Source organism: Zingiber officinale, chromosome 11B, assembly GCF_018446385.1.
Source record: "Zingiber officinale cultivar Zhangliang chromosome 11B, Zo_v1.1, whole genome shotgun sequence".
NCBI classification, from domain to species: domain Eukaryota; kingdom Viridiplantae; phylum Streptophyta; class Magnoliopsida; order Zingiberales; family Zingiberaceae; genus Zingiber; species Zingiber officinale.
Genome location: NC_056007.1, coordinates 86,710,783 through 86,734,947, shown reverse-complemented (window position 1 = coordinate 86,734,947; position 24,165 = coordinate 86,710,783). Strand labels below are relative to the sequence as shown.

Genomic DNA, 24,165 nt, shown 5'->3' with positions numbered 1-24,165 from the left:
ACATAAGAAATATCATGGACTTATAAGATAAAAATATCTCTATTGATATGAGATATTTTGGGTAAAGTTCAAAAATAAAACCATAAGGGTTTAGTCCCACCATTGTGGAGATATTTAAATTTCTTTGGTCCTAACAATTGGTATGTCAATTGTGCACAAGTGCTATGGTCTAAACAATCCATGTGAGTAAGAATATTGATCTCGAGTAAAGGAAGTGGGGATTTCCGTATCCGGATCAAGAGGACCAACACCAAGTAAGAAGTTCTGGTGGATAGTCAGGCAGAGAAGCCCTTGTTGCGGCTAGGAAAGGAAGTCCTAATAGATCGGATAGACTGAGAGGTAAGAAGACCTAGTAGGTCTATTGGATTGTAGAGATATCTAAATTCTTTCGACCCTAACAATTATTTTTTAGATGATCATACAAAAGTATCTTCCCACTAGACACAGGTAAGATTATCTGAAGGATCGACATTGCATCTTCTGCAAGTAAGTGTTGAAAACACAGAAGCATCTATTTTTTGGATGTTCCCCGATCGTTCATCTATGGAAGAGAATCAGAGAGTACTACATATGAGATAGGAGATGTCTACCTAACTACCGACGGATGTTGAGAGTTTTCGAGAGATACTATTGTGGGAGGCAATTGTTAACCAAGTCTAGATATCTTTAATTTTATATGGAGGGCTAGAAATAATAATTTCTTTTGTAAGAGAGACAATTAGATAGTGATTTTTTTTTAGAAATGTATAAATTTATATATATATTAATGTTTAAGAGTATATTCTGATTTGAAACTACGCCAGACATGATTCACTCATTCGTCTATTTTACTCTTATTTAGTGCTATACATTTTAGAATTGCAAAAAAAAAAAAAAAAAAAAAAAAACAAGCAACTGTAACAAAGCAGGGAAATTCATCCGGAGTAAACCACAAGTTTAAATTCATAATAAAGTTATCACAGATAGTTAATCATCACCCTCCCAAGTACAAATTCAACCCAAGTAATTAGTGTTAAATAACTGAGGACCGATGGTAAGGGATGTTTGAGGTGAATACAATTATCTTTTGCTATAATTAGTATAAAAGAAACCTCTCTCTATATATATATACATCCGCGTGATAGCACACTAATCATATCCGGCACGTACCATAATCTACCATCATTTTTTATTCTTCCTTCAAGATTAATTAAATGACTCAAATTGGTTGCTATCGTGGCAAGATGATTACTAGAACATGATTTATAGAATTAATGCTTCGAGTGGCTAAATATATAATTGCCCAAAAGCTAGTTAGGTGCTAATCAAATCTTTGTTCTTCCATCAAATCGCAGTACATATATTCCAAAGGAGATCAGCTTTATAGCTAGGCTTTCACTTAGCAAAGTGCATATTGTTTTATATCCATTAATAAGCTTTGTTTTTTTTTTTTCTCTTTTTTTAAGGCGTATCCTTGTTTCTCTTTAAAATATTATATCTCGCTTCTAATGAAATTATGATATTACTAAAGTAGAAATTTCACTTCTGTACTTGCTTAGAAACTTATACCTAGTCATCGATTAATATAGAAGAGATTTCCATACCTCAAATAATGTTATGAGGATGAATAGGAGATAGAGGTTATAGGATAGAAAAGAAAACATAGGGTTTAAAATACACAAAGAGCTTTAACTTTTAGGGTTGTATGAGAGTTAGGATATTCAATCTCCATGCTGCATAGATATTTTTACAAACAAATATTAAAAGATCTTAACTTTTTAAGACGTGCAAATATTCCTTGGTGATATGATATTACAAAAGTGGTATCTTGGAATCAAGTTAGTCTGTTAGTGGGTTCTTATTCTTCAATCATTTGATAGCAAATAACAAACCAAAAGAAAAAAAGAAACAAAAGGACAACATGCCATGATTTTTATCAGTGCATAAGTATCATACAAATGTACATGCCAATTTAAAATTTCAAGGCATTTGAAGGATGAATGGTGAAAAGATTATAAAGTTGTGGCAGATGGATAAAAAAATGCTCTTCAATCATCAAGAAAAGATGAATAGAAAAAGTAAATTAGCTTTCACAAACAAATACATGTCACCTTCGAATCTAACAATCATCACAGAAAAGCTAAAACCTTTGTAGCTGAAAGAAATAGGTTTCATAAGCCTTTATATAAGCTTATCTCAATAAACTTCTAAACCTCATGCAATAACTAATCTAGAGAGTGGAATTGAAACAGTGGAATAATTAAGTTTGATTCCTGCTAATTAAACTCCAAGTCTTATTCGTACGAAGCTGTGGAAGATGCACACACTGACCACTCACCACACCGCAAACAGCCCGAGATCATAGACGTATACACGTACGGAAAACACCAAACAAACAAAGATGTTGACAGATTTGCAAAGACGACAATCCGGAGCACAATTAATTAACCTAATTAATTAGCTCGCTTCTTCCATTAGGATCTTGGCAAAGCCCTGCAAACCAGAGGGTTCTTCATCTCCATGGACATCTTCAAGCATTCGGTCAAGTCGACTTCTCTATCAGGAGCAGCTGGGACCCAATAAAAGTCTTGGAGCAGCTGCGCCACCCACAGGTGTACGGTGGCCAGAGCCAGGGCCTTGCCCGGGCACACCCTCCTCCCGGACCCGAACGGCGCGAGCCTCAGGTCCGACCCCAGCACGCTCACGCTCTCCTCCATGAACCGCTCCGGCTTGAACGCCTCCGGGTCTTCCCACACGCTCTCGTCGTGGGTGATGGCGTACATGTTCACCATCGCGGTTGTGCCGGCGGGGACGAAGTGGTCGCCGACGTGGGTGTCGTGAACAGCGAGGCGCGCCCAGGAGAGCAGGGGACCCGGAGGGTGCAGCCGCAGGGCTTCCTTCACGATGGACTGGAGGAAGGGCAGGCGAGGCACGTCGGAGTCGGAGATGGGCCGGCGCGAGGAGCCGAGGACGTCGTCGATCTCCGATTGGGCTTTGCGTTGTATATCCGGGTGCAGGACCATTCTCGCCATGATCCATTCGAGGAGGATGGCCACTGTATCTGTTCCTCGAAAGATCATTTCCTGCAACGGATGGACTCGAAGATCAAATTTTTAAAATTGTTATTGAAGCAATTAATCAGGCAACGACTGATCAGTTACAACTCACAAAGAGGACGGCGATCATATCAGAATCAGAGAGACTCTCTTCTTTCTGCAAGTCTAGTAACACATCCACGAAGTCGGCAGTTACACCTTCGGGCACAACTCCATCGACCCTCCTTCGACGGTGCTCCTCTATGATTCTTCCAAAGAACACATTGACCGTGGCCGACAATCGCTTGCACCTTTTCCTGATGCCCTGAGGATCCATCCACCTCAACAGAGGGAAGTGGTCGCTCCAGTTGAAGGCACCGAGCAGCTCGTACCCCTCCGTGACAAGTTCATCCAATTCCGCGCCTTCGCCGTGGTCAAAATCGAATTTTTGGCCGAAAACGCTCATCATAATGCTGCTGAGAGAACCGAAGTGGAGAATTTTCTTCACGCCGACGACCCCGGTGGAATCCATGCTAGCCATTATGCCCCGGATCATTTGCTGCCCGATTTTCACCCGGTGCTCCTCGAAGGAAGCGACCCTCGTGGGACTGAACAAGTACGTGGCGGAGATCCTTCTGAGTTGGCGCCAGTAGTCGCCAAAGGGCGCGAAGCCGATGGCCCTGTGGAATAGGAGCTCGTACGCGGATTCCTTGACAGGGCGATCCGAGAAGGCCGAGCTGTTGAGTATTTCCCGGGCGGTTTCGGGGCGGCTCGCGAGGATGAAACGGGTGAGGCCGACGGAGAAGATCATCAAGTCGGTGGCTCGGAGGGAGTGGGCTAGCCTTGAAAAGGCGCGGTGGGCGACAGAGCCAGAGAGGGCGAGGACCATGCTGATGGGGCCAGGAATCGAACGACCAGCCCTGGAGAGAGCCCACGCGAGGCCGCCTGGGTGGAACCACAGAACCGCGAAAGCGACGGCGACGACTGCGGCTATCTGAGGGAGCGCCGCTGCTGTTGGGAGGAAGACGAGGTGCAAAGAGGAATCGAAGACGGAGGGAGAATCCATTGGGTCGGAAGGAAAGAAAGAAGCGTGAAAGTGAAATCTGGGTGAGGGAGTTGGGAGGAGGTGGAGGGTTTTAGGGATAGGAAATAAGGTAAGTGTATTGTAGTAATATAGTCCCACCGCTGGCGGCGCTGTCACCGCTGTCGTTATCTGCTTCGGATTTCGACTGTCCGTTGCACCTAGCGCTGCGTTGAAATGGACTTATACGGGAGATGGAGCGCAGTGACGGCGGCCAATAATGAGGTAGGTGGCGAGAGAGCCAGAGAGAGCCCACGCGAGGCCGCCTAGGTGGTACCACAGAACCGCGAAAGGGACGAAGGCGACGACTGCGGCTATCTGAGGGAGCGCTGATTTGATGATCTTCTCCGTCGGCCTCACCCGTTTCATCCTCGTAAGCCGGCCCGAAACTGCCCCTGAAATACTTGACATAGGTCCGGCTCAAGCCATAAGTCTTAGGGCTCCATTTTATTAGGTTCATTGATTAATTAATTAAAGTATTAAAAAAATTAAATTGACATGATTAATATTAGTTAATTATAAATGTCTTATAGATTTGACATCTTATCAATTAATTCATTATTGATTCTGCTTTCTATTTACACCTTATCTTTATTTTCTCATTAATTACCTTCCATTTTATATGAGATTATATTATTTTACCTTAAATATAATTCATTTCTTAATTTACATATTTCTTTTTTATTATTATTATTATTATTATTATTACGGAAAACCTCAAAAAAGTAAGGTTTTTCTTGATTCCGGCGTTAATGATTTTTTTTTACCAAAACTACCTTCCGATAAGAAAAAATGTGAAAAAAAAGAAAAATTTACAAAAACGTTAAAAAAATTTAAAATTTTAAAATTTAAAATAAAAAAATAAAAAATTTTAAAAAATAAAAACAATTAAAAATAAAAAATTAAAAATTGGGGAAAAAATTAAAATTTAAAAAATAAAAAATAAAAAAATAAAAAAATAAAAATTTAAAATTTAAAATTTTAAAAATAAAAATTTAAAAATATAAAAAAATTTAAAAACAAAAAAATTTTAAAATTAAAAAATTTAAAAATAAAATTTAAAAAAAAATAAAAAACGTAAAAAAATTTAAAAAATAAAAAACACACATAAAGACGTAAAAAAATATATAAGAAAAAAAAACGTAAAATTAAATAATAATAATAATAACAATAAGTATGGTTGATTTTGTAACTGAGGGTAATACAGTAAAATATTAAATTAGGATATTCATTAAAATCTTTAAACAAATAAGTTTTTGTTGTATTAACTAGGTTGAACCAAACAATATTTGGTTATGTCTTATTTCCCATAACCTTAGTTATGTGATTACCTAGTAATCACATAACCAAGATTATACATGATGACTTGAATCAAACGCACCCTCAAAGTAATAATGAATTTCATGGAAGAATCTAATCGCATACGCTCTATAAAAACTATCTAATATTGATGTACACAATTAATATAAACAAATGATTTTCATCAGCCTCAGCTGCCATGAAGTAGACATTCTTTGAAAGCCAACCTTAAAAAACAAAATGTTTCTAAATGTTAAAGCTCTAACATATGAAGCTCATGAAATAGATCCAATGACACTATTGAGAAGTATTTTCAGCTAATGATGACCCTATCTGAAGCATCGGAGAGTACACAAGACTAAATTCCTTGTCTCCTCGAGCTCTGACCTTTCTCTGATAATCATCAAGTGTTGCTTTAATTCCTTTCCAAATCTGATTCTCACCATGTGAATCAAGCCACACTGAGTACTTTTTAAGTGTCAGCTGATTGCTTTGTAATGGAGATTGCAACTCATCAGGAGATCTAGAGTAAAGATGATGGAGTATAACACTGGGAGGCAAGTCCTTGAGTAATGGAAACCCTGCAAGCTGATATGGTGCACCAAGTTGTTCGACAGGAAACAGGTTTTGGCCAACAGCACGCTCCAGCTCAGCCATATCTCTGGCCAGCCGCAGCTTACCGGATTCAGACAGGCCTCACAAGAGAAGCATGCCTGATGAAGAAGATTAAAATTTGAGAAGCCATTCTACGTTCTAGCATTGTGCATACAGTCTCAGAATGAGAGCCAGAAGAAGGTAGAGGCTTGGATAGGAACTCATTTCCAAAATGGAGTGAGCATTTCTATAACCCATCCGTGTAATTTGTGGCATTGTTATCCAACATTGAGTCGATCCCTTCAGATCCGTAGTCTTGCTCATGGATTTGCAGTATGCAGGATTCCAATTGATCAAGTATAGCTTTGAATAAGGAGGTGACCGAGTCCCACGCAACTCCTTAGATGACACCAAGTCAAGGAGACAAGACATCCGAAGCGATAGCTGGAAGTGGAGAAGTTGTGAGAGAAACACGTGCATGTATCTCCTGCAAATGCTGGCACATTCTTGATTTGAGCTGCAGTGGCAGGACCAGTAATCTGGCAGGCTTCAGGGCAGGGGAAATCAAAAATTTAGATATAACACAGTATCAAATATTATATTTAACCAGTAAACAACCACAACAAAGCTAATTGTAATACCCCAACTTATACAATAAAATAATGTTGAAATAGAATAGAGATAAAAGCTCAAATACAACTCTTATGGTTCAAAAACACACAAACAACTTTAGAAACTCCTCCTCAGGGACATAAAAGAATATTTCTAATTTACCACACAATAAAATTTTCATCGAAATTTACTCTAAGAATTGTGTTCTGATCAACAAAATAGAGTACCGTCAACAAAATAGAATATAGATAGAAGCTCAAATACTTTTGATTTCTCATATACTTTTGATTTTATCAACATGACTACTTTTTCCTTATCTCAATTTCTACACCAACTACTCATGATCACATGGATCTTATTCTTCAATTTAACTGTTATAAAGGCCATATCACTAGAAATTTTCAGATCAATAAAATCACTTTTTATTGCATTGCCTAATGTTCCTTTCATTCCCCTATACCCTATAAACCTTCAACTCTGATTGAATTGATTAGCCATCTTTGAACATAGTACCAACCCAAACCAACTTTTGGAACTGCTTCTAATTGCACATTAAATCCAAGTAATAAGTACTAAACAACTGCGAGTAAGATATTTGGGATGAACATAATCATTTTTTACTAATTAGTACAAAACAAACCCATAACTTAAGCTGATACTGGCTATTAAAATTGGACCCCGAGGTGACATGGAATTGGGAGTCAAGGTGATAGGGCAGTCAAAGTCAAGGATAGGTGATGATCCAAGTTAAAGAGAGGTGGCAATCAAAGGGTCACTCCCAAAACTAAGGTCCTCAATCCAAGGACGATCAACCCAATGGTCGGTCGGACCCAAGGGACCTAGTGTTCTACTCATGTGCCAAAACACTTAGCGTATATCCAACTGTTCATTACCAGCTTGGGTTTAAAAGATGACCAGCCTGTCAAAAGAACGGAGTGTGAAAGCGGACCCTAGGATGACATGGAATTGGAAGTTAAGGTGACAGGGCAGTCAAAGTCAAGGAGAGGTAGCAGTCAAAGGGCTCCTGGCACTAAGGTCCCTAATCCAAGGATGATCTGCCCAATGGCTGGTCGGACCCAAGAGACCTAGTGTTCTACTCATGTGCCAAAACATTTAACATATATCCAACCGGCTAGGGTTTAAAAGATGATCGACCTGTTAAAAGAAATACCAAGAATATGTTCGACTAGGTCCAGGAGACAACCTTCTATCGTCTTATTTTGAGTATAGCTGGTAGAAGAGAGGACTGGCTTGCCATAAGGTTGTCCGAGAATAAATTCGTTCGGGTCTCAGTGATCCAGCCTGGTACTCTCAGAGCAACTTAATATACAGTTGGTTAGACATTTTTGCTTTCATTGTTCATTCTCCAGTCCTCCTGGACATGAGCGGTTTGATATAAAGTTGACCAAAGTTTCATAGCTCAGTATCTTGTCTCCACAAAATAACATACAAGGCAAATCTCAGAAGAAATCTGATCGAATTCCTAAAGCTCAGGATATTACTTCAAGGGCCAGGGACAAGCCTTCTGATATAAGGACGACCAGTTGAAAACACTGATTATGCCTCTCGGGGCTCAGTTCCCCATTCTTCAGGAACAAGTATCTTTGTAAATGGTTGGCTAGTCATACAGCCGCCCGTGCCTAGTGGACTTGGATTTCCATTACTTTATAATCAGATCTACAACATCATATAGCCTATATCAGGTTAGTCTTATGGGTCGAACCTCCTTACAGAGCTCAGTATTTCATTCATGTCAGTCTGCCATTATATACACCCAGTCGGCTAATTGTCTGCCTAGGATATACTCAAGAGACAATATCGTCAGAAAATCACAACAACCTGTCATTGAATAACAACCATTTATCAGAGAATTTTCTTTTATTATTATATGAGCATTTAATGAAACCTTCTCCGAAGATGACTACATTTTCCACCAGCCAATAATATTATGAGAGCATATTCCTTCAACTACCACATTAATGGTGTAAGTTACAAAAATGGTGCACATGGATGACGAAAGATTTCTCATATGGTGATTATATGCCTCCCAGGTTATACATATTCGCTTACTTGACAACTTTTGACACCCGACATTTTCTGTCGTCTCACGATTTTGGAGGTTATAGAAATGATATATAAGGGAGGTTCTCTCCGATGGCAAGGTATGCTGAATACGCTTTTTACAGTAGTCTCATCTACGCACGAGTTTCCAATGTTCTTCTTTTCCTGCTCGGACACAACACTAGTTTGAGCGTCGGAGGGTCCTCATCAGAGACTTCTTCCTTGGTTTTTGACACTAACATTTGTCTGCTCGTCTAAGTGTGTGCAAGGAGGATTTTCATCCCTATTATGGTCTTCTTTATCGGCTCAAGGTCTTCTTTCAGTCAACACTGTAGCTAAATACCTAGCACACCAACTCTAATTTTCAGAGACGATCATAAACCATATATATGCATCCGCGTGACAGTACATTAATCATATTTGCACGCACACCATAATCTATTACCATCGTTTTTTATTCTTCCTTCAAGATTAATTAAACGACTCAGATTGGTTGCTATCGTGCAAAGATGATTACTAGCTAGAACATGACTTATAGAATTAATGCTTCGAGTGGCTAAATATATAATTGCCCAAAAGCTAGTTAGGTGCTAATCAAATCTTTGTTCTTCCATCAAATCGCAGTACATATATTCCAAAGGAGATCAGCTTTATAGCTAGGCTTTCACTTCTCAAATAATCTTTTATTCATTAATAATCCTTGTTTTTTACTCTTTTTTTAAGGCGTATCCTTGTTTCCCTTTAAAATGTTATATCTCAATCCTAATGAAATTATGATATTACTAAAGTAGAAATTTCACTTCTCTACTTGCTTAGAAACTTATACCTAGTCATTGATCAATATAGAAGAGATTTCCATACCTCAAATAATCTTATGAGGATGAATAGGAGATAGACGTTATAGGATAGAAAAGAAAACATAAGGTTTAAAATACACAAAGAGCTTTAACTTTTAGGGTTGTAGGAGAGTTAGGATATTCAATCTCCATGTTACATAGATATTTTAAAAGATCTTAACTTTTTAAGACGTGCAAATATTCCATGGTGATATGATACTACAAAAGTGGTATCTTGGAATATCAAGTTAGTGGGTTCTTATTCTTCAATCATTTGATCGCAAATAACAAACCAAAAGAATAAAGAAAAGGAAACAAAAGGACAACATAGCCATGATTTTTATCAGTGCATAAGTACCATACAAATGTACATGCCAATTTAAAAGTTCCAAGGCATTTGAAGGATGAATGGTGAAAAGATTATAAAGTTGTGGCAGATGGATAAAAAAATGCTCTTCAATCATCAAGAAAAGATGAATAGAAAAAGTAAATTAGCTTTCACAAACAAATACATGTCACCTTCGACTCTAACAATCTTCACAGAAAAGCTAAAACCTTTGTAGCTGAAAGAAATAGGTTTCATAAGCCTTTATATAAGCTTATCTCAATAAACTTATAAACCTCATGCAATAACTAATCTAGACTGTGGAATTGAAACAGTGGAATAATTAAGTTTGATTCCTGCTAATTAAACTCCAAGTCTTATTCGTACGAAGCTGTGGAAGATGCACACACTGACCACTCACTACACCACAAACAACCCAAGATCATAGATGTATACACGTGTACGGAAAACACCAAACAAACAAAGATGTTGACAGATTTGCAAAGACGACAATCCGGAGCAGAATTAAGTAAAACCTAATTAGCTCGCTTCTTCCATTAGGATCTTGGCAAAGCCCTGCAAACCAGAGGGTTCTTCATCTCCATGGACATCTTCAAGCATTCGGTCAAGTCGACTTCTCTATCAGGAGCAGCTGGGACCCAATAAAAGCCCTGGAGCAGCTGCGCCACCCACAGGTGTACGGTGGCCAGAGCCAAGGCCTTGCCCGGGCACACCCTCCTCCCGGACCCGAACGGCGCGAGCCTCAGGTCCGACCCCAGCACGCTCACGCTCTCCTCCATGAACCGCTCCGGCTTGAACGCCTCCGGGTCTTCCCACACGCTCTCGTCGTGGGTGATGGCGTACATGTTCACCATCGCTGTTGTGCCGGCGGGGACGAAGTGGTCGCCGACGTGGGTGTCGTGAACAGCGAGGCGCGCCCAGGAGAGCAGGGGGCCCGGAGGGTGCAGCCGCAGGGCTTCCTTCACGATGGACTGGAGGAAGGGCAGGCGAGGCACGTCGGAGTCGGAGATGGACCGGCGCGAGGATCCGAGGACGTCGTCGATCTCCGATTGGGCTTTGCGTTGTATATCCGGGTGCAGGACCATTCTCGCCATGATCCATTCGAGGAGGATGGCCACTGTATCTGTTCCTCGAAAGATCATTTCCTGCAACGGATCGACTCGAAGATCAAATTTTTAAAATTGTTATTGAAGCAATTAATCAGATGAATTACAACTCACAAAGAGGACGGCGATCATATCAGAATCAGAGAGACTCTCTTCTTTCTGCAAGTCTAGTAACACATCCACGAAGTCGGCAGTTACACCTTCGGGCACAACTCCATCGACCCTCCTTCGACGGTGCTCCTCTATGATTCTTCCATAGAACACATTGACCGTGGCCGACAATCGCTTGCACCTTTTCCTGATGCCCTGAGGATCCATCCACCTCAACAGAGGGAAGTGGTCGCTCCAGTTGAAGGCACCGAGCAGCTCGTACCCCTCCGTGACAAGTTCATCCAATTCCGCGCCTTCGCCGTGGTCAAAATCGAATTTTTGGCCGAAAACGCTCATCATAATATTGCTGAGAGAACCGAAGTGGAGAATTTTCTTCATGCCGACGACCCCGGTGGAATCCATGCTAGCCATTATGCCCCGGATCATTTGCTGCCCGATTTTCACCCGGTGCTCCTCGAATGAAGCGACCCTCGTGGGACTGAACAAGTACGTGGCGGAGATCCTTCTGAGTCTGCGCCAGTAGTCGCCAAAGGGCGCGAAGCCGATGGCCCTGTGGAATAGGAGCTCGTACGCGGATTCCTTGACAGGTCGATCCGAGAAGGCCGAGCTGTTGAGTATTTCCCGGGCGGTTTCGGGGCGGCTCGCGAGGATGAAACGGGTGAGGCCGACGGAGAAGATCATCAAGTCGGCGGCTCGGAGGGAGTGGGCTAGCCTTGAAAGGGCGCGGTGGGCGACGGAGCCAGAGAGGGCGAGGACCATGCTGTGGGGGCCAGGAATCGAACGACCAGCCCTGGAGAGAGCCCACGCGAGGCCGCCTGGGTGGAACCACAGAACCGCGAAAGCGACGGTGACGACTGCGGCTATCTGAGGGAGCGCCGCTGCTGTTGGGAGGAAGACGAGGTGCAAAGAGGAATCGAAGACGGAGGGAGAATCCATAGGGTCGGAAGGAAAGAAAGCGGAAAATGAGATCTGAGTGGGAGTTGCGAGGAGGATTGGGTTTTAGGGCTTTAGGGATCGGGAGATGAAGCGCCGCTGCAGCTGCCAATGATGAGGCAGGCGGCGGTAGCGGCGGCTCTCGCTTTTATGGAGTTCGAAGGGTGAACAGGAATGGCAAGAGGCGGCGGCTATGCAACGGTGGTAGTACATCTTAGACGGCGGAAAGTGATCACTAATCACTCATTTGTAGTGGGAGGCCCACGCAGTGGGATGTGATTATATTCCTGATGTGACCATCCTTTTCACTTTTGTGGGAAAGCCGATCCTCACTCATTCTCCTCCACGATGTTTCAATGGGATCGATCACCTCGCCGTGGCCTTTTTGCTCCCAATTTTAAAACTGGAACTTTTCCTACTGTCGTCTCCATGTAACGTCTGTCATAAGTAAGTTTACTGGCGGCATAAAGATGATAAAACTTTACTATGAGCTTCCATATCAATGTTAATTTGAAACTGAAATGTCATTCATGAGTAAGTAGAAGTCGATTCCCCTCTTCAAGTTTGAGCTTGTTTTGTCACTGTTGCTTTGCTATTTGATCCTGAACCTTGATTCAGATCTTTCACTTTAGGATATTGAGCAAGAAGTTTGCTCTGCAATATAGGTAGATAATTCGAAGTGGCAATGGTAAAACATTGTTTTGGATAAAGATTTTGCCTAAAATTTAATCTGTGATTGTTTTTTTAAAAAAAAAATTGATTTTTTTTCTAGACGGTACAATTCAAAAGCTGAGCTAGAATAATATTATTTTCATTGTTTATTTTTATCTTCTAAGTTCTATACGAATGGGCTTCATGAGTAAGAAACTGATAGGCCCATTATGATCCACGGGCCGAAGGCCGTCTAGTAGGAAAAGCGGCTTCGAATTCCTCGTATTTATTCTCACTTTCCCCAAACCCTAACGCCTGCTGTCCTGCGTCCGCCGCTTCCACCACCTTCATCGCGCTCGAAGCAGAGAGGAATAGAAGGGAGCGCCATGGAGATCAGCGCGTCAAAGACCGTGAAGGACGTCTCTCCCCACGAATTCGTCAAGGCGTACTCAGCCCATTTGAAGAGATCGGGCAAGGTTGGTTCCTATTGATGGATCTGTGCGCTCTGTTAATTTGAAACTTTTGACAGGGTGATCGACGCTCATGTTGTTTAGTTACTTCTGCTGTGCTATTTGATCAAGTTTTAAGCTAAGCTTACTTCGGTTGCTTAAACTCAAGATTTAAATTATTGCTCGCTGAAATGCTCAGTTGAGATGCCATTGTCGTGTGAATGGTTGCATGAGCGTCGAATGAACAGCAAAGTATTTATATTTGTACATTTTGGCTTGTCCATGTCCTATTCTATCACAATTGACTGCGGGCTATTTTCTGTCAAACAGATGGAACTTCCCGAATGGACAGACATCGTGAAGACTGGAAGGTTCAAGGAACTGGCTCCTTATGACCCTGATTGGTACTATATCAGAGCTGGTAATACGGTGCACATGATACATGATTCTTTAACAGTGTAGTGTTTGCCGCATGAGATCTCATTCGATCCTGATCGCTTCAATTGACTATGCTTGTAGCCTCAATGGCACGGAAGATATATCTGAGCCAGGGAATTGGAGTTGGTGGTTTTCAGAAAATCTATGGGGGGCGCAAGAGGAACGGAAGCCGTCCACCGCATTTCTGCAAGAGCAGTGGTGCGATTGCTCGTCACATTTTGCAACAATTGGAGACGATGAATATCATTGAAATCAACCCTAAAGGGTAAGCATATCTCATCATTCTTGTCTTCTCAAGGAAGTTGTTGGCTTCGTTCAGTCCATGCCTGTCATTTGGCATCCTATATTTTTCTTAGCAGTAGAAGTATGTCACGCATTCTATTTCATTGCACAGGAATTCTTGATACTATTTGTTCCATAAAGTCTGATCTTAGTGCATGTTGTATGTTTTTTTGAATAACTACAGTGGATGATACTTTTTTCTGTTTTTTGAATTCAGTGGAAGGAAGATTAGTTCTCAAGGGCAGAGGGACCTTGATCAAGTAGCTGGACGTGTCTGACGACTTTCAAATATCTTTGGGCCCATTTTTATCAGCATGGAGATGTGAGTTAGACTTGTTTTGGCCAATTGTCTTTTAATTTCGAACTTCACTAAACAATGAACGTAAAAAATTGGCAGATAATGGATATCTTATGCCATGCTAGGACTGATATATTTGCTTGCCAATGTATCTGTTTCCCGTTTTTCTTGATTATCCTCAGTAAGAATTAATCAGGCTAATAGACTTTGATGGCTGGTCGTCTATTCCATTTCACCTGCATAGGGCTTTTGTTCCGCAGATGTTTAAATCCCACTGACAATCATGCATTAGTTTACACCCCTCTCCTTTATCTCCTCGATCGTTAGTATCTTACACTATAGACTCCATGTGCCCAAAGGTCAGGAGGCCCCTAAAAATTTTATAGGAATGGGCTCACGGGAAGTGACTTGAGCCCTGGCGGTGCCCTCTGCCCAAGGAAAATGGACAACTCTATTGAAACAAATTGAAGTGACAATGATGGTTTTGTGATGTAACGATCATCCAGGAGCTCATCCAGAAATGCAAAAGCTGCCAACAAGTCTGGCTTACTAGCACACTTGTTAGAGCAGCAAAATGGGTAGGAGTATCCTTTTGAATGGCTAATCCTTGGCGATTCTTTCAACTAAGTTCCTTGTCTGAAATTCAAAGTAAAGATAGTTGGAAAGTTAGATGAGTCTCGTTTTCATATTCACTTTGAACTAGCAAAAACTACAGGTGTTGCCAAAAGAAGTCATCGGGAGAAGTAGGTACACGCCTACAAAAAAGAGACGCCATCTTTAATATTTAGAGTTAGCAGTAGGCACACGCCTAGAAAAAAAAAAAGAGGAGAAGCCTAGTGCATGGTATGGGGCGGCTTCGGTTCTGATGTTTCCGAGTGAATTATACAAATGCTATTTCACATTGCAAATTACATTGCCAACACAACATTGGACGGGCTGTCTCTTGATAAAGCCAATGCATATTAAATAAAAACAAACATTATCATAAATTATAACACATTGCTCTTTTTTTAACATACTAAACTTCTTGCCCCACGATTAATAAACAACTTGGATTAGGCTCTTAATTAATAAGCTGCTGTCTGCACTGTACCATTTCAATCAGCAGATGTCCACGTATTTGCTTGCAATTCTCAGTGTCGGCAGCTGATTCTTTTTCAGCTTTTCTTAGTGACATGGCTCATGATTGAAATGAGGCATCTCAGTTAAGACATAGGGTATTGTCACATAAGGTATTGAGGTCTAAATTCGGTGTGTCCGAGCATACCTTCTTTCATGTCTTGCCACCTACACTAATGATTAATAGTCATCTATGATTTATCTCTTTCGTGTTAGTTTAAGAATAGATTAACGGGGTATTGGAAACGACGTGATCGTTTTTTGTCACATGATTAAAATGAACGCTACCATTGTAAGGCATGAGTTAGATAAATCCTTTTTTTAGATAAATCCAAAATATTAATTTTTGTACATATATATGCCTATGACATTGTCCTCAACCTGAGCTTTAATTAAGTAGGTCTTACATCCAAACAATGATCACCTATCCTTTGTGTAAAAATCAGGTGATAACGTTCATGATGCTTTTTCACGGTTTGTCCCAAAGCGTACGGCCTTATACCATCCAAGTAGCCTGAGCAATGATCACTTATTCCTTTTTTTTTTTTTTTGATGAATCTTTTTATATGTTTTTTTTAACTGATCAATTATCATTTGATCATTAGGGACAAAGGTTTTGACGCATTTGTCAGTTTAAACAGAAACGGAAAATGTATATCAAGTACCGATTCAGTTAAAGTTTCGAAATTGCTATTCAGGGTTAACTTCACAAAGAAACTCAAAGGAAACAATAGAAAAATCATGAACAGTATCCTGCATAATAGATGCTTAAAAGTTTGTCAATAAGCTATTATTAGTTCCTGAATTATTCGATGGCCAAGCTGATTTTTTTTTTAAACAAAATTTTCAGCAATGGAGGCTTCTTGGATCAATGAAAGCGATTCGTTTTTTTTATTATGAATTTTAGTACGAATGCATCCTTGTGGCCTCACCTCCACCAAATGAACTGACCTGACCCGTCACCTAAGTCATTTCATCCTTTCCTATTACTCCCCAATTCCTTAGCAAACAAAACCAGAAGCTACTTAACCAGATTCTCGGCCATTACCTTTGTATACAAATGAAGTAAACCTGTTAATTAGCTACCCTAACAGACTGAAAGCATAGTCTTATTGATAAGTTATAATGGATTGAAATTGGCTGATACAGTGATATGTGATTTCTGAACAGAGGTTTAGCTAGTGTCGGCTGATGTGTTAAGACAATGCACCTACCATTACAATTCTTTATGCTTGCTACGTGTCACCAACTTCTAACAGCATCTCAATTCCCTACTCTTGTTCATCACAAAGCTAATTATATCTGTGTTTGTTTTAGTTTAATTTGATAGTTACTGTAAGTTGCATATTCCACTGAAAACCATGCACTGCCTACCTTGAAGTTGGTAGCTTTCCAATAGTTTATATTCCTCATGGATTCAAAGATGGAAGCCAATTGCAATCTCGCTTGCTTCTTCTTCCATGGCTCTCGTGATCATGAGGAGCTCTATCAATGTCTTCTTCAACGGCTACCAGTCTTTTACCTCCATTGCTGCTCTGCTCGTCTTGCCGGTTTCGACTTCCATTTTGTTGTCGCAGGCGATGGTTCCGTTGTCGGGGCCCGTCATCAAGACTATCTCTCTCCGGCTGTCGGCCATGTTCCTGGCCGCGAGGTTCCCTGCTTCGTCGGACTTCTTCGCCCTGCTCAACTTGAAGCTCTCGCAGACCGTGTTCACCTTCGTGGCCACGCTTCCGCTTGTCCTCACGCTCCTCCTCGTGGCCAAGGCTTGCGTCATCCTCGTCGTGTGTGGCGGCCGGAGGAGCCGGCATGGGTCGCCGCCGTTGTCCGCCGCTCTGCGCCGCTACTGCTCGATTCTGCCTACACACCTCTTCAACTCCTTCGTCATCCTCTCCGCCAACGCCGCCGTCTTCGCCTTCCTATTCCTCGCCTTCAACGCCGCCGACGCCCTCAGCGTGGCTTCCAACTCCGCCCTCCTCCTCCTCCTCCTCTCCGCCGCCGGAACCGTCCTGTACTCCGTCGTGATCGCCAACGCTACCGTGATCTGCAACCTGGCCATCGTCGTGGCCGCCGTGGACGGCTGTGGCGGGCTGCTCCCGGTGCTCAAGGCATGCTTCCTCGTGAGGGGGCATGCGTCGACGGCCCTGACACTGGCTTTACCGGCCAACCTCGGAATGGCCGCTGTGGAGGCTCTGTTCCAGTACAGGGTGATCCGGCAATACAACATTTCAGGGGAATTGAGCTCGTCTTTGCTGTGGGAGGCCATTTCCATCGTTTACTTGTACGCATTGCTGCTCGTTCTCGAGGTCATCATGAATTGCAAGTTGTACGAAGCTTGCACACTTGCGAATAAACATGAGCACGAGCATGATCATGGAGAAACCGGAGCCAGAGGAAAAAACTGCGCGATTTGTTTAAATTATGATCAATAACTTTGTTCGTTGACAGAGTTCATCGTCCAAATCAATGCTTTGGGACTGTACATGTGAACGAAAATGCAGTATTTCCTGGAAAATTCCATTTTAATTACTGCAGGAACTTTCCAATGAGCATGACATGGATCTCACACTGCTGAAACTCAAAAGTGGCAGTTTCGGTGCTCATGGTTTGGAAATGATGAGCAAAATTCTCCTAGCAATTGCTGCATTATGATTTTGTTTCAAAATATCAATTTCCTTTCCATCAGCTGTTTGTGCGAGCTTCGAGGACAGAAAGCAACAGAAGAGCATGGAAGTTGTGAAGGACCAAACAGAGGTCGAAAGTCTCATGTCTACAGGACTGAATAAAACGGCCGAGGCTCCACTGTCAAAACCTTTTGATGGCCATGAATTCAACGTACAATCGACTGGGATCGTAGTCTCATGCCTTAAGTCCCCGCCCACCCACCAAGCAATAACCATCAGTTAATTTATCATATGCGGTAAGAACAATCAAGAATTTCTTAACCCATCCAAGTTCCTCGTGATAAATTTCTTTAAGTCGATGAAACCTCCATTTCCATAATCAATTTTTTAAAATCATATTTCCATTTTGTTCCCACAAATTGGCACAGCTGATCTTTATGCATGATGTTACCCTGATAGATCAGGGTTAATTCCTAGTGTGTACGATATACATCGTGGGTCATCTTAACACCCATGTAAAGAGTCATTATGCTGGGCAAAGCCCTCTGTAATTTATCTTTCTTCTAGATCATAAGGAACTCGGGGTGATGTGGGAGGTAACTAGAAGGTGCCAAGTGGTTAAGGAAGTCAATAATCCTACTAAGATGATGATCAAAGTCAACAGATAGTTGCTCCTCAATTTTACATCCTCTAGAAACTTTCTATTGGCCTGACTCTGCATCACTCCGGATCATGGTCATCCCCAGATCCATGCAGCCTTGACTAAAAGCAACCCGACTCCATGCAACCCTGACTCCATGCAGCATCGACTCCAAACAATCCGACTCCATGTGGCTTCGACTCAGCGCAACTTTGCCTCCACGAGGATCTCGATTCTGAATCACGCTAACTAACCGGAGCAACACACCTAACTTAAAGACAATGTAGTCGTTGCTTCCTAAATAATGTGGAAAACATCAACCGTTTAATCCGAGAAAAGCGAGTAACATGGTCATTTATTTTAAGGAACGTGGGTAACGCTAATGTAGATCTCGGGACATGTGGAGCATAGCCGTAATTTTATAAAAGGTAGCCTGATCCTATGGGCATAGATATGCACATACACGCGCCCACAAACTCTAGACTACTATTCATCTCCTCCTCCTTTCTTCCTCTTCTACCGAACACTTACTTGAGCGTCAAAGTGACTACACTGGGGAAACCTCCAGCTGTCATTCAAACCCTCTCTTTTTAGTGCTCTCTCCCGAACAAAGTCAACATCGACACCAACTCATCGGTGGTTTGTTGTCGGCAAACTCAAGCAAGAACAAATTGATATCGTCTGTGGGAACACCGAGTTAAAACCTAAACTAAGACGTTAGGATGGATGACACCGAAATACCCAATGTCATCGATGATCTTGTCCGAAAGTCGAGGCGACGGACGCTGGGAGCGTGGTGCTCCTGTTGACTGAGCATGGACCTCCAACTAGCCGAGCCTGCAACCACAAAACGTTAGTGCCGAGCCAGGGAGGGGTTCCTCGGCGTTGGTCCTCCGACGCTCAAGTCAAATCACCGGCGGTAGGAAAGCTAAGCAAAAGAGCGGAGCAAGAGAGGCAGTGTAACAGTAGCTACAGTAGAACTTACATACCTCCGTCGAAGCTTGAGGCCCTTTATATAGGGCTCCGGGAGCGTGCGTGCACGCTTCTCGAGGTATACATGCTTCTTAAAGCTTACCCTGAAAAGACGTGTTAGTGAAGTGTCCCTGACACCATACCTTAACGACCCGAGCATATCTCTGACAAGACAGTGGAAACTTCTATCGTACGATCTTTTGTCTGATCATGTTGTCAACCACGCTGCCTGTCGGTGGCACTGGTTCCCAAAAGGATATCACCATCTGCTCCTTTTGTCTGTTACTAGGCCAAGCGGAAGAGTCGCTCAGCCGATCCCCCTCCATCCGGATGGCTATCTCTCTTGGGGCTGAGCTGGAGAGTCTCTTGGCCAGTCGTCGTCTTCCTGGTGCTATCGTCCCTAGGGCCGAGCGGGATGACCGCTCAGCCAACCTTCCACTGTCCCGGCTCCGCTGTTATGTCGAGCGGGCAACCGTGCCTGCATGTCATCCGCTCGGTCATGTCTTCACTCCACTGGTTCCGAGGCATGATGTAAGTCTGAGCGGGCTATCCGCTCGGCATATGCTTTACCAATAATTTGATTTTCTGAGCGTCGGAAACTCGGTGCACGGCCGAGCTGTGATGATGTTGGATCAAATACTCAATCCGATCAGGCGAGTGGGTCGTCCGATCGGACGATGACCTAAAATCGTTAACCGCCCTGACTTTGACCTCCAGTGTGGCAATGACCATCTACAGGGCGGGCCCTGTCTTACCACCAGATCACGTGTCTCCCCCTCAAGTCTAGTCGAAGGAGGTTGTAAGCATGACTGACTGGACAATTAAGTCTGGAAATCGACTGGCCAATCGGCCATGATACCGGCTGGATTGACGGGTCCGCCCGAGGGCGTCGGATGACCCTGGGACTGCTCCTCGAGACTGCTCAGCGCTTCGCACATTTGCACTTGAGAATTTTTCATTTTGTATCCTTGGCCAAGAGCAGTCAACGTTGGCGTCACCCGTATCTCCTGGGAATTCGTGCAAATCAATCCCCATTAAGGCTGAGCACGCGCCCACGCCTGTTAATGGTGCCCCTTAAATGCAAACCAATGAGTGAATGCCACGTGTTACCGTCGCAGTCGCCACACGCCCGAATCGACAGGTGTTGATGTGACGTCTGGTAGTTTGAATTCTATGGTTGGATTTGTGCTCTGGTTTCCGCGACCTAAATCGGACGGCTTCGGTTGGCCGAGCCCAAACTTTATAAAGCTGCGGTGTCGGCTTCTTCTTCATCCTTTGCGTCTTCTGCGAAAGTGCTCTGGCGACTCCCTGTGCGTGCCCTACTTCGACAATCCTTAGTCTTCCTTTGCGACCACTTTTTCCCCTTTTCAGTAAGCTCTCTGCCATCTTTTGCAGTTCTTTTGAATCCTTGAGTCTTTCCAGCATCTGTTATGCTTTCCGTTGCCTTTCTCTTCATCGAACTTTGTGTTCCTTCACTTTCCGGCAATGACCAGCTATTCACAGCCATCGGACCCTGCTCCCGGACTTTGGTATACCACCATGGAGATCAGGTTTGATGCAGACGATGCTGAGAGCCTTAGGAATGTTGTCGAACTTCCTTCTGACCATGAAATCATTTTGGCTTCTCCGTCTGATCGGCCAAACGATCCACCGATCGACACTATCTGTTTGTTCAGAGATCAATTTGTGGTCGGTCTCCGCTTCCCCATCCACCCTTTCATAATTGAAGTCTGCAATTACTTTCGTGTCCCTCTTCCTCAACTCGTTCCAAATTCTTTCCGTTTGCTGTACGACCTCGTAGTGTTGTTCCGGTTGCACGACATCCCTCTGACCCCTCAAGTTTTTTATTACTTCTACTATCCCAAGTAGTCCGAGATAGAGACGTACCTTTTTTATTCTCGGGTCGGCCTAGTATTCTTTGACAAAATGCCTACTTCCAACAAGCATTGGAAGGAGTATTTTTTTCTTCATGCGACTCCCCGAACGACCGAGCTTTTGGACGCGCTGGTAGGTCAGACTACCACCCTAGCCAGATCTGAAGAAATACAAGAGCCAACCAGCTTATCTCCATGTCGCTTCCATGCTCGCTGGTCAGGAATATGATATCCATAAGCTGCTGCTAGAGGGTGTTATGTATATCTTCGGGCTGAGTCCGATATGCACGAGGCTCCCGAACGGCTTAGGTATGGAATTTCTTGCCTTTTCTCCTAGAATATAACTGATTTCTTCTTTTCTTTTGCAACTGAAATCATGATGCGAGCACGTGCTGCTGGTTTGACCAAGCTCAAGGACGTCGCGATCGAGGTGGCCGCAGCGAAGGAAATGGCGAGCCTAGGTTTGACGCCGGTCGACTCTCACGAATGTACGCTCGCCGAGAGCAGGGGAACACCCATTGTAGGCGAAGGCACCACCGACCAAACACCTAGCATGGAAGTGGCGGGTGACCCACTTCCAACTTCTGAGGGGCAGCTTGTCGCCCGAGCCAAAGGCTCGGAGTCTTCAGGTGATGGCGTCCCCCTTTCTAGGCGCAAGAGACGCCGGACTGCCACACCCTCCCGATCTGCCACTTCTGTAGTGAGGGTCGGTGCCTTGTCTTCAGCGGTACTCCCCAGAACAGCGGAGGCCACTTCATCTGATCGGACACCCTCCTTGGCCAATCTACCACAAGAGCCTATCGCCGCACAATCGATCGCGTCTTTGCATCCATCCCGGCGGAGACCACTGTGGTCCAGGATCGATCCTGTGTCCACGGCCGCACCATCCCGTCCGGCGGCCTCTTCCAGTTGGACCCAAGCGGGCGACGATCCGTGATAGCGATCCTCAACCTCTCGATAGAGGACTACCTCGAGCAGTGCGCCCGTCCGCAGGTCCCCGACCACAAAATCCTGATCCGAGGGCCACTTGCCGGTGTTTGGGAGGAAGCGAGGGCCCGAATGATGACGATGTCCCCGAGACAGCTCGACAACAACCAACTGCAGATGTCCACTGGAGTACATATTTCACTACCAATTCACTAGTTACTTCCGATCGACGCTAACATTTTTCTGTTCCTTTGCAGTACTGAATGGAGAGCGTGCGACTCACTTTTGTGGAGGACGAGTTGAAGAAGCTCAAGACCTCTGGCGTCACATCCTCTTCCCAAGGGCCATCAGTCGCTGAGTTCAAGCCGATATGGAGAAGGCCAACAAGCTCTTGGAGGCCGAGCGAAAGAAGTCTGCTGATCAAGCTATCATGTTAGGTCGGCTCGAGGCATAGGTGAACACTTATGATAAGAAGATCGAGCTGGCCACAACAAGGAAAAATCGAGCCATCACTGACCTAGAGCTGAAAAACCACGAGGCTCGTACCCTTGTCCAGAAGCTTAAGGAGGTGGAAGATTTACTGGTCGCTGAAAGGGACAACCGCTCGGCTAGGGAGGCTGCTCTTCGGGGGCAATTGAAGACCCTCGAAGACGCTCTGGAGGCCTCCCGCGATGCTCTGAGGACCTACCAGGAGGCCGAGCCGAGTAGATTTGAGGTGGTGAAACAGGAATACCTCCGCTCGGACAAATTTACTGACAAAGTCGTCCATTAGATCATCCGGATCTTCGATCTAGCTATCGACGAGACATTCGACCAGCTTAAGTCGAACGGTCACCTCCCCGAAGCCCTGAATGATGGCATTATCAATCGCATCCTATTCAACGACTCGATGTCTGATGACGTCTTCGATTATCTTGAGTGAGGCGGAGAGTTTGTAAGAAAGTTTTTGAAGTATGACTATATACTCGTCGTTCGGTGGTTCCTTCTTTTGTTCAATGAATATTCACCGCTTGGCTTAATTCTCATTTTGTATTTTTTTCGCTCATACGATTTCCTGACCCTCCCGATCGGCAGTAAACGTCAGCCACACAATCCCGAACGGACGACTTCTGTGACGGCTCGTGTTTTAAGGTTTATACCTCTTGAGCTGCTCGTCCGTCGATGAAGACTTGTGTTTAACGTCGTCGTTCGACGATTTGAAGAAGTCGTGGGTTTAAGGTCACCGCTCGACCGTCAGTGGAGACAGGGGTTTAACGTTGTCGCTCGATGATTTGAAGAAGTTGAGGGTTTAAGGTCGTCGCTTGACCGTTGGTGGAGACTAGGGTTTAACGTCGTCGCTCGACGATTTAATGAAGACGTGGGTTTAAAGTCGCCACTCAATCGTCGGTGGAGACTAGGGTTTAATGTCGCCGCTCGACGATTTGGTGAAGACGTGGGTTTAAGGTCGCCGCTCGACCGTCGGTGGAAATTAGGGCATAACGTCGCCACTCGACGATTTGGTGAAGACCCGGGTTTAAGGTCGCGACTCGACCGTCGATGGAGACTAGAGTTTAACGTCGTCGCTCGACGATTTGGTGAAGACATGGGTTTAAGGTTGCCGCTCGACCGTCTGTGGAGACTAGGGTTTAATGTCGCCGCTCGACGATTTGGTGAAGACTTGGGTTTAAGGTCACCGTTCAACCATTGGTGGAGACCAGGGTTTAACGTCGTCACTCGATAATTTGGTGAAAACGTGAGTTTAAGGTCGTCGCTCGACCGTCGGTGGAAACTAGGGTTTAATGTCGCCGCTCGATAATTTGGTGAAGACCCGGGTTTAACGTCGCCGATCGACGATTTGGTGTGCAGTTCAGCACAAAGTTTGGAAACTCTTTCCTACATTCAAGGAACATAGGGATACAAAA

The 24,165-nt window shown here is 43.8% G+C and overlaps 3 protein-coding genes across 4 annotated transcripts; 1 reads left to right on the top strand and 2 right to left on the bottom strand.

Moving 5' to 3' along the window:
- Positions 1-2,253: 2,253 nt before the first annotated feature.
- On the bottom strand, positions 2,254-4,451 carry LOC122034654 (cytochrome P450 78A5-like). Its single transcript, XM_042593975.1, has 2 exons — positions 3,148-4,451; positions 2,254-3,062 (listed from the first exon to the last, which is right to left on the bottom strand). Exons 1-2 carry the CDS (start codon positions 4,078-4,080, stop codon positions 2,454-2,456), a joined length of 1,542 nt encoding a protein of 513 aa, XP_042449909.1. The 5' UTR covers positions 4,081-4,451; the 3' UTR covers positions 2,254-2,453.
- A 5,703-nt stretch (positions 4,452-10,154) lies between these two features.
- LOC122034599 (cytochrome P450 78A5-like) lies at positions 10,155-12,207 on the bottom strand. Its single transcript, XM_042593913.1, has 2 exons — positions 11,064-12,207; positions 10,155-10,988 (listed from the first exon to the last, which is right to left on the bottom strand). The coding sequence occupies exons 1-2, from the start codon at positions 11,994-11,996 to the stop codon at positions 10,380-10,382; spliced, it is 1,542 nt and encodes a 513-aa protein (XP_042449847.1). The 5' UTR covers positions 11,997-12,207; the 3' UTR covers positions 10,155-10,379.
- Positions 12,208-12,944: 737 nt separating this feature from the next.
- Positions 12,945-17,973, top strand: LOC122035031 (40S ribosomal protein S19-like). Of its 2 annotated transcripts, XM_042594396.1 has the most exons (4): positions 12,945-13,120; positions 13,424-13,514; positions 13,613-13,796; positions 14,031-14,286. In XM_042594396.1, exons 1-4 carry the CDS (start codon positions 13,031-13,033, stop codon positions 14,089-14,091), a joined length of 426 nt encoding a protein of 141 aa, XP_042450330.1. In that variant the 5' UTR covers positions 12,945-13,030; the 3' UTR covers positions 14,092-14,286. The 2 variants fall into 2 exon arrangements, with proteins under 2 accessions (XP_042450330.1, XP_042450328.1); XM_042594394.1 differs by lacking the exons at positions 12,945-13,120; positions 13,424-13,514 and having other exon boundaries at positions 13,591-13,796; positions 14,031-17,973.
- Positions 17,974-24,165: the final 6,192 nt, after the last annotated feature.